At 51.6% G+C, this 10,640-nt stretch overlaps 1 protein-coding gene across 1 annotated transcript in view; it reads right to left on the reverse strand.

Moving 5' to 3' along the window:
- The window catches only part of HAPLN3 (hyaluronan and proteoglycan link protein 3), a 15,189-nt gene that overhangs the window by 1,558 nt on the left and 2,991 nt on the right, over nucleotides 1–10,640 (reverse strand). The window contains exons 2-4 of the mRNA XM_010841019.1: nucleotides 7,555–7,735; nucleotides 3,479–3,847; nucleotides 23–325 (exon numbers count right to left, since the gene is read on the reverse strand). Coding sequence (XP_010839321.1) covers nucleotides 23–325; nucleotides 3,479–3,847; nucleotides 7,555–7,678 — 796 coding nt within the window. The 5' untranslated portion in view covers nucleotides 7,679–7,735. The remainder of the gene's footprint in view (nucleotides 1–22; nucleotides 326–3,478; nucleotides 3,848–7,554; nucleotides 7,736–10,640) is intronic.

A 10,640-nucleotide genomic window follows, 5' to 3' on the forward strand; every position in this document is an offset into this window, starting at 1 on the left:
CGTGCTTGGCCAGTCCACTCACCCCTGAGGGCAACCGCGAAGCAGAACACGTCGTAGCGGTGCAGGCGGCGGTGCCGCGGGCCGTAGCTGCGCACGCCGGGGGCCAGCCCCAGGCCTCCGCAGGGGCGCCGGGCCTGCGTGACGGGGTACTGGACCGAGGCGTCCTGCAGCCAGCCCGCGTTGCACCAGTCCAGGCCCTCCTCCCAGGCCCGGAACAGCTGCTCGAAAGAGGCCACCACCGCGTCCTGCTCCTCGCAGGCCTGCTGGGCTTCGTGGAAGTTGAACTTGTAGCGCCCTTGGGGGTGCTGGTAAGGAAAGACCACACCTGGGGAGGGCGGAAAAGGGGGCTTGAATGGGTAGGCAGGGCCCAGTGATGGGACACCCACCTCCACTGAAACAGAGGCCTCCCTCAACACACACACACACACACAGTCCCTCAGAAAAGGTCTACAAACTGTCATCTCCTGTCCGCTGCCCAAGTCCAACGCAGAACCAGTATCTGCTTTACATCTCCCTCCCAGAGCTAGACAGGCGCACAGCAGCACTCAGAAAACTACTAACTTGTTAAAGGAATGAGTCAGTCAAATAATATCCCCAATTACAGACCAGGATTAATACCTAACCCACAGGGCTGTTCCAAGAACCCCACTGCTATGGGCGCAGTATGCCTGCCGAGTCACTCAGTTGACTCTTTGTGACCCCACGGGCTGGAGCCCACTGGGCTCCTGTCTATTTTTCCAGGCAAGAATCCTGGAGTGAGCTGCCATTTCCATCTCCAGGGAATCTTCCCGACCCAGGGACTGAACCTTCGTCCTCTACATCTCCTACATTGCAGGAGGATTCTTTACCACTGAGCCACTGAGGAAGCCCATGGTCTCAATTCAGATGTTTAAATCCTAATGCCCAGGAATTCCCCCTTGCGGTCCAGTGGTTAGGAAATGGTGCTTTCACTGCCAGGGCCCAGGATCGATCCCTGGTCAGGGGACTAAGATCCCGCAAGTCGCACAGCGCAGCTAAGTAAATAAATCCTAATGCCCAATATGATGGTATTAGGAGATGGCGCCTTTGGGAGGTAATTAGGTCATGACGGTGGAGTCCTCATGAATGGGGTTAGTACCCTTAAAAAAGACACCCCAGAGAGTTCCCCCCAAGCCCCTTCCACCGTTGTGAGGACATAGAAGTCTGCGTGACCTGGCACCCTGGTCTGGGACTTCCAGCCTCTAGAACTGTGTGAAATGAATCTGTTGTTCAGAGGTCACCAAGGCTGTTTTGTTACTGCAGCCTGAACTAAGCCACCAGTGAGGAGGTGCTGCCACCTACAGGAGACAGGCGTTGCTGGGCTCTGACTCAGTAGCTGAGACCTCATCGTCTGTGTTAACATTAATATGGAAGCTTCAGAGGAGGATGCAAGAAACTTCCCACGTGTGACAGACGACTTTCAGGGGAAGAGGAAAGAAGACAGTGAAAGTGTTAGTGGCTCGGTCATGTCTGACTGTGACCCTATGTATGTAGCCCACCAGACTCCTCTGTCCATGGGATTCTCTAGGCAAGAATACTGGAGTGGGTTACTATTTCCTTCTCCAGGGGATCTTCCCCACCCAGGTATCGAACCTGGATCTGGATTTGCATTGCAGGCAAATTCTTTACCGTCTGAGCCACCAGGGAAGTCCCAGGGGAAGAGGAGGGATGGGAAAAGGTCTTACTAAAGGAGGCTCGAGATCAGGGAGGTCCCAGGCAGGGGGCTTCCCTTTCTGGTACCACGGTCTGGGAGGTGCCACAGGCTCCCTCAAAATTCCATGTTTGAAATTTTAGTGTAATAAAAAACTTTAAACCCCCTGGGCTCATTCTCTATCAAGTCAGATGAAACCTTAGGGAGAAGGGGTGTCCCTAGGGCCTGGAACTGGTGCTATTCAAAGGCAGGGTCTGGAGTGAGGGCTCCCTGGATTGGGACTGACATATACACACTGTGTGATATATACACTACTATGTATTAAACAGAAAACTAATGAGACCTGCTGTACAGCATGGGGAACTCTACTCAGTGCTCTGTGGTGACCTAGAAGGGAAGGAAATCTAAAACAGAGGGGATACATGAATACGTATGCCTGATTCCCTCTTCTGTGCAGCAAAAAGCAGCATGACGTTGTAAAGACACTATACTCCAATTAAAATTAATAAAAAATAATAAAAAGTGTACCCCCAAAAAAGTGAGGACTCCCTGCTTCTCTAGGCTGCCCCCGTGGTCCCCAGACAACTGGCTCTGACCGGCTAGCACACATCCCACACCATCCCCAACATCAGGGACAAGGAACATGGCCCCTCTGGGTCACCATCTAAGCCCCGTGGACTGGGCAGGTGGCTGCTGGTGGCAAGGTCCGCCTCTGATTGACAAGCCCTTGAGCCACATTCTGTCCTCATCTCCTCGAAGGAGGTAAAGGAGGAACTACCCTTATTCTTCATTTTACCTGTGACAGGAGTGGAGCTCTGTGGGGAAGGCACCGATCTGGAGTGCCACAGCTGGGATGGGGCAGACATGGAGTCAGATCAGCCTTCCATCTCTGCCCTCCCGGCGGCCTCCCTACCAGGCAGGAGAGGTCGGAGGACACAGCCCCGGCCCAGGGTCAGAGAAGGCAGAAGTCATATGGCGATCACAGCTGGCAGCTTTGGACAGCACTGGCTGTTTTTGCTTTTGTTTTTAATTAGGCAATTTTCTACATAAAAATCCAGAGGTTTCACATATGAATATAGGCTTCTCTTGTCAAATCAGAAAATCTGGCTGCAGGGACTTCCCTGGTGGTCCAAGGGATAAAGAATCCGCCTTCCAATGCAGGAGATGCAGGTTCGATCCCTGATTGGGGAACTAAGATCCCACATGCCTTGGTGCAACTAAGCCCAATTGCTCTAGAGCCCATGCGCCACGACAAAGACCTCTTGCACTGCAACTAAGACCCAACGCAGCCAAATAAGTAAACAGTTGAAAGAAAGAAAGAAAATCGGGCTGCACTGGGCTTGCTTCTGGAGTAGCATCATCAGCTGGGCCTGAGTAGGAGGGCCCAGGAGTGGCCCCCGTCCCCACCACTCCGGATCACCCACCCCGGGCTGCCTCATCTGTTTGTGTCACCTGCCAACCCTGTGCAAATCTCAGCTCCAACTCAATGAGCTGTGTCATCAGCTCCTGTCTCCCTCTCTCTGAATAGGACGTGAGCAAGAGGGAGTAGAGAGCAGTGGATTCTAGAGTCTGACTGCCTGGGGTCAAACCCCTACTCGGCCATGTATGAGCTGTGTGACCAAAGTAAGTGACTTGACTTCTCTGTGCCTGTTTTCTCATCCACACGTTGTGGGTGAGAATAACAGGAGCTTCCTCGTGGCATTGTTCTGAGGACTGGATGTTTTACCTGCCAGAAGCACAGAGGTCTAGATGCTTTCTCAGGGCCTTCTCCCCACAGCCCCCAGGACCCAGCCACCATCAGGGTCTCACCCCGAAGCTCCAGCTCCACGAGGCCGCTCTCATCCTCCAGCCCATCGATGACCTCGCAGCGGTAGCGCCCGTAGTCCTCCAGCCGCAGGTCCCGGATCTCCAGAGACACTTCCCGTGCTCTGTCCTGCCGCAGGCGCACCCGGCCTCGGTAATCCCCAAAGGTGCGCTGCCTCAGCCCAATGGCCACCAGCACGTCCTGCTCCGGGACCCCGTTCTCCGACAGCTTCCACCATTTGATGCGCACGGGCCGCGGAGAGGCCAGGGCTGGCTCGTAGTGGTAGCGGCAGGGCAGGGTCACGTTGGCCCCTCGGTGGGAGAACAGGGTCTCCTCGGGCGTCTCTACCACTAGCTTCACTCCATTGAAGATGCCTGAGGGGAGAGGCGGGGTGCAGATGGGGACCTCTGGCAGCATGTCGATAGTCCTGCAGGGGCCACCCCTCCCTCACCCTCACCCCCAGCTCCCGCCAGGCTCAGGAGTCCTAGATTGCACCGCCCCTGTACCCACACACTCTGCAATGTGACTTCACAACTCCTTCCTTCAGGAGGTGACCTATGAACCACCCCCAGTCCCTGAAATCCTCGCTGGCCCTGCCACTTGCTTTGACCAAATGATCGCGGAGGAAGTGAGTGTTCTGAGGTGTTTGTTCAGAGCCAAGGCTCCAGGGGGTCCTGCTGAGGCCTCTCTCTCTGGGAACCTTGCCAACCACCATCAGAACAAGGCCTGGGCACCCCTGCGGGGTGAGAACACGCAGAGAGCAGAGACAAGCCCTCCAGCTGAGGCCATCCTAGACCCACCAGCCCCCAGCTGACCTGCCCGCCCACCGCAGGCACAATCAAGGGAGCACAGCCAAGACAGAAGAGACAGAGCCCAGCCCAAAACGCTGGCCCATGAAACCATGAGCAAAGTACACGGCTGTTGTCTTAAACCACTAGGCTTGTTGGGCAGAAGATGCGAACTGGTGGACTTCACTGATGGTCCATGGATGGCAGATGAGAAGTTGCTATGTAGCACAGGGAGGCTATCTCTGGTGCTCTGTGAGAACCTGGAGGGATGGGATGCGGAGAGGGGAGGGAGGCTAGAGACAGAAGGGGTGTGTATAATTATGGCTGATTTGTGTTGTATAGCAGAAACCATGGAGAAGGCAATGGCACCCCACTCCAGCACTCTTGCCTGGAAAATCCCATGGACGGAGGAGCCTGGTGGGCTGCAGTCCATGGGACTGAGTGACTTCACTTTCACTTTTCACTTTCATGCATTGGAGAAGGAAATGGCAACCCACTCCAGTGTTCTTGCCTGGAGAATCCCAGGGACCGGAGAGCCTGGTGGGCTTCCGTCTCTGGGGTCGCACAGAGTCGGACACGACTGAAGTGACTTAGCAGCAGCAGCAGTAGCAGCAATATAACACTGTAAAAATGTTTTGTTGTTATTGAGTCGCTCAGTCATGTCCAACTCTTCATGACCCCATGAAAGCAGCACACCAGACTTCCCTGTCCTGTTCACTTTTTAAATATATTTAAAATTTTTTAATGGGGGGAAGAAAGAATCCACCCTTTCACTGCGGTGGCAGTGGGGGGAGGTGGGTTTGATCCATGGTCGGGGAACTAAGATGCCACATGGTTCAGCTAAAAAAAAAAGAAAAGCAAAAGGCAAATTGGTGTAGCTGGCAGCAAGAGCACCTCAGATGGGAGTGTGGGGGGACTCAGATCATCTGAGTCTCCTTCTCTAACACATTGGTCCCAAGAGACCACAGCCTGCCCTTCACTCTGTCCAGCCGTCCACCACGACTCTTCCCAAACACCTAGAAACACAGGTGAGATGAGGCCAGGGCTTAGAGAGGAGACTGCAGTCAGGCTCAGGGGGACAAATAAACTCCGAGCCTAACATGCTCCATAAGAACCAGATTTTTGGGCTAAGGCTGGCCCATCTCTCACTTGAGTCTTCCTATTGGGGCCTCATGGTCTCATGGCCTTAGGTCTGGACTTGAGACCTTAAAGGTACATAGAGAAGGGGAAGGGGTAACCTCAGGAGTAAGCAAGGGATAGACAGGGAGGCTCCTTGCAGAGAATCTCATGCTGAAAAACAGCCATACCTAACGACTTGCCTGTGTCCAAGTTTCTATGAGGCTCATATGACCTAACAAATGATGCAGAGTAGGTGCATAAAGCTGCTGATAAAAAGTCACCTGGCTTTTCCAGTAACTGGCCTGAAGTGACCTCTAAAAATGGTTTGCTATTCACTTGACCCAGAAAACTGCACAAAATCAAGAGGTTCAAATTTTCATGTTCACTTTAAGAACACTGCTTCCCTGGTGGCTCAGCTGGTAAAGAATCTGCCTGCAATGCAGGAGACCCCAGTTCGATTCCTGGGTTGGGAAGATCCCCTGGAGAAGGGATAGGCTACCCACTCCAGTATTCTTGGGCTTCCCTTGTGGCTCAGCTGGTAAAGAATCCGCCCACATGCGGGAGACCTGGGTTTGATCCCTGAGTTGGGAAGAACCCCTGGAGAAGGGAAAGGCTACCCACTGCAGTATTCTGGCCTGGAGAATTCCATGGACTGTATAGTCCATGGGGTCACAAAAGTTGGTCAGACACAACTAAGCGACTTTCACTTTCTTTTAAGAACGCTCATGAAACCACCCAGGCCATGAAGGGTATGCATATCCGGAAAGCCACCAAGTATCTGAAAGATGTCACTTTAAACATATCGTGAGCCATTCCGTCATTACAATGGTGTTGATAGGTGTTCCCAGGCCAAACAGTGGGGCTGGATGCAGGGTCAGTGGCCCAAGAAGAGTGCTGAGTTTTTATTGCACATGCTCAGAAATGCAGAGTGATTCCAGACTTCAGAGCTTAGATGGAGATTTTCCGGTCGTCAAGCACGTCCAGGTGAACAAAGCCTCTAAAGATGAGGGACAGGACTTACAGAGCTCAGGGTTGGATCAACCCATACCTAAGCTCCCCTGACACATGTAGATGATCCTTACTGAAAAAGGTCAGATTATTCCTAAACCAGAAGAGAAGGCTGCACAGAAGAAAAAGATATCCCCAAAGCAAAAAAAACCAATAATTTATGGCCCTGGGACTTCCCTGGTGGTCCGTGGCTAAGACTTCACACTCCCAGTGCAGGGGGCCTGGGTTCCATCCCTGGTCAGGGAACTAGATCCCACATACCTTAACTAAAGATCCCAAAGTGTCACAACTAAGACTCAGCACAGCCAAATAAACAAATAAATATTTAAAAAGAAACTTACGCCCCAGGGAAGAAATGCCGCAAAAAAAAAATAAACGCAAATGAAAGTTTTTTAAAAAGTCACCTTGGGGAGGGAGGAGGGAGGAGGGTTCAGGATGGGGAACACATGTATACCTGTGGCGGACTCATTTCGATGTTTGGCAAAACCAATACAATATTGTCAAGTTTAAAAATAAAATTAAATTAAAAAAAAAAAAGTCACCTGCCCAAAGCTGCATAGCTAGTAAGTGGCAAAATGGAGAGTCAAACACATCTCCCTAACTCCAAACCCCTTTTCCCCTGGGAAGACCTGGGGAAGTCACATTTAAGTGGAATTTTGCAAAACTGGCAGGACTTTGGGGAAAGTATAAAAAGCAAAATTGACCGTGCTACAGTGCATTCAGCTCCACACCCATGGGCTGTTGGTTTAGTTGCTCAGTCATGTCTGACTCTTGCAACCCCATGGGCTGTAGCCTACCAGGCTCCTCTTTCCGTGGGATTCTCCAGGCTGGAATGCTGGAGTGGGTTGCCATTTCCTCCTCCAGGGGATCTTCCCAACCCAGGGATCAAACCTGGGTCTCCCGCATTGCGGGCAGATTCTTTACTGACTGAGCCAGCAAGGAAGCCCTCCATATCTGAGGGGCCAGTAGACATGGAGTAACAGAACCACCCTTCTGCTCATCTTAGCGAGAAGGCTGGACCACTGCACTGGCCCAGATGGGAGCAGGGCTGCTGGCTTCACACCCTGAGCCCCCACCCAACTCGGAACTTGCAGGGGCCAGGAGAGGCCTTCGTCACCTAGCCGAACCAAGAGCCGAGTTAAGAGCAGAGCCAAGAGGCCACCCACCTTCACTGTAGCCGTTGCCCAGGTTCCGGCCGTTGGGACGGTTGGAGTAGTAGAAGCCATTGTAGAAAGGCAGGCCGGAGACACAGCACAGCAGGAGCAACAGGATCGGGAGCCGCAGGCCCATGGCGTCACACACAGGGCAGCGCCAGGGTGTCCAGACAAGGCTGGGGCCCGGGGCAAACTGGGAGGAGGAAAACAAGCCAGTGAGAGAAGTCTGCAGCGGGGCCCAGGGACCAACTTACTCATTCGTTCAATCAACAGGAATTTAGCAGCTTCCTTTGTGGTTCAGTGGTAAAGAATCTGCCTATCAAGCAGGAGACAAGGGTTCAATCCCTGGGTCTGGAAGATCCCCTGGAGTTTGTGTGTGTGTGTGTGTGTGTGTGTGTGTGTGGCTCAGATGCTAAAGAATCTTCCTGCAATGCAGGAGACTGGAGTTCAGTCCCTGGGTTGAAAGATCCCTTGGAGAAGGGAACAGCAACCCACTCCTGTATTCTTGCCTGTAGAATTCCACGGACAGAGAAGCCTGGCAGGCTGCAGTCAATGGGGTTGCAGAGTTGGTCACGACTGAAAGACTTTCACTTTCCAACCTTTTTGGCACCAGGGACCTGTTTCAAGGAAGACAATGTTTTCATGGACTAGGGCAGGGTGGTGGTCGGGGTGGTGATGGTTTCAGAATGATTCAAGCACACTACGTTTATTGTGTACTTTATTTTTATTATTATTACATCAGCTCCATCTCGGATGACCAGGCATTAGATCCTGGAGGTTGGGGACCCCTGTGATAGAGCAGCTTCGGCACGCTAGGCACCGTTCTCGCGGCCGGACAACAGCGGTGATGAGCAAGATGAGGTCCCTGCTCTCAGAGGACTGCACTCTGCAGGCAAGATGGGCAACAGGCAAGCCGACAAATCCTAAGCAGGAATTTATTGCTGTCATTTTTTTAGTCCCTAAGTCGTGTCAGACTCTTTTGTGACCCCATGTACCGTAGCCTCCTTTCTCCATGGGATTCTCCAGGCAAGAATACTGGAGTTGATTTCCATGCCTTCCTCCAGGGGATCTTCCTGGATCAGGGATCAAACCCGTGTCTTCTGCATTGGCAGGCAGATTCTTTACCACTGAGCCACCAGGGAAGCCCAAGCAGGAATTAGGAGGCAGTGAAAAGACTGTAAAAAAAATTAAGCAGGACCATATGACAGTATCACCATTTTCAAACTGCAAAGTTGAATTGGAAAAGTTGTGAGCAGCATTTTAAAATAACATTGAAGAGACCAGACTAGACTAGAAAATAGCAGGTGCATTCATGGCTAGTGAGGATGAGTCCTGCACTGCAAAGCTTTTGTTTCAGTCCAGAAACGACTGTGGAGGTAGAGGTTAAAAAAATTTTTTTTTTATGCCATGCTAGAATACTTCTGGGGAGCTCTTACAGTTTAAGTGGACACTCAAATATAATAGGCAGCTGGCCCAAGGGCTATAGATTGTGGATTCAATTTTCTTTGCATTGCATCAAAATATTATGTCTTGATTATTGAGATTTTTGGCATGCATACTCCCCTCCCTCCAATTTTCACATGAGGGGACTTCCCTGGTGGTCCAGTGGTTAAGACTTTATCTTCCAATGTAGGGGGTGTGGGTTTGATCCCTGGTTGGGAAGCTGGGATCCCACATGTCTGGTAGTCAAGAAAACCAAGACATAAAATAGAAGCAGTGTTGTAACAAATTCAGTAGAGACTTTAAAAATGGTTCACATTGAAAAAAAAAAATTGTACATGAGCCTCGTGCCCCACATACCTCCCCCTCATTCCTGCCCTGCTTGTCTGTTTACTGAAATTGCTGTGTGTGTACTCAGTTACTTCAATTGGGTCCAAATCTTTGCAACCCCATGGACTGTGGTCTATTGGGTTCCTCTATCCGTGGGATTCTCCAGACAATAATATTGGAGTGGGTTGCCATTTCCTTCTCCAAGGGATCTTCCCAGCCCAGGGGTCAAGCCCACCATCTCCCGTGGCTCCTGCATTGGCAGGTAGTTTCTTTACCCCTGAGCCGTCATTAGAGAGTCTTTATTGGAAACATCCAGGGTGAATTCTGCTTTCTGCTAAGGCTCTGGCTGAAACTTGGGAGAGGAGGACAGAAGGACCAGTGTCTAGATGCCCTTGGGTGTCAGACTCAGCAGACTGTCCTTTGTCCCCAAGGCCCTGGGTGCTAGTAGTGGCTTTAGGCAGAGGAGCCACAGGATCAGACCTACATGTTAAAAACATCCCTCCAGCACCTGAATGGAAAGCGGACTCTGGGGCAGCGATACCAGAGTTGACAGCAGGCATTTGGAAGTATGAGTATGATCATCAGGCAGCAACGTGGAAAGTGCACAGGGTATAATTTAGGGTAGACAAAGCAGAACACAGACTTGCCACTCTGCTATGATTGTGTGTGACCCTAAGAATGCCTGTGTACAGGAACTAGAAGGGGAGGGATACAGCAAAACCAGAGAAAGGGAGAGGAAGGGAGGGGAAAGAAGAAAAGCATTGGCCTGTAAGAGTGGTGGAACATGGAGGAAACATTCTTGTTTTCAGAACAGTTAGGCGCTCTTACTGGAGAAGAAGCAATGATGTGAAGGAAGTTGATGGGAGGGAGCCCCAAAGCCCAGGGAGGGGCTCTTTGCAGGGAACCCAAAGCCCAGACTTGCCCTGTGTGCTGTGCATGACAGGAGGACGCTGTGAGCCCTGCTCCTATCCAAGACAAATCCCCAGGTGACATCCACAGAGCCTCTTGGTGACTTGGATCTAAGCAGCCTAAGCACAAACAGGAGCTTCCCAGGTGGCTCAGTGATAAAGAATTCACCTGCCAATACAGGAGATGCCAGAGACACAGGTGTGATCCCTGGGTCTAGAGGGTCTAGAAGATCCCCTGGAGGAGGGCATGGCAACCCACTCCAGTATTCTTGCCTGGGAAATCCGGTGGACAGAGGAGCCTGGTAGGCTACAGTCCATAGGGTCGCAAAAGAGTCGGACAGGACTGAACAACTCAACAGCTCAAAACACATGCAACTTTGTAACCAGAGCACTAACAGAAACAAGAGCAATCCTGAAAAA

This window comes from Bison bison, unplaced genomic scaffold, assembly GCF_000754665.1.
Source record: "Bison bison bison isolate TAMUID 2011002044 unplaced genomic scaffold, Bison_UMD1.0 scf7180017864155, whole genome shotgun sequence".
Classification (NCBI taxonomy): Eukaryota; Metazoa; Chordata; class Mammalia; order Artiodactyla; family Bovidae; genus Bison; species Bison bison.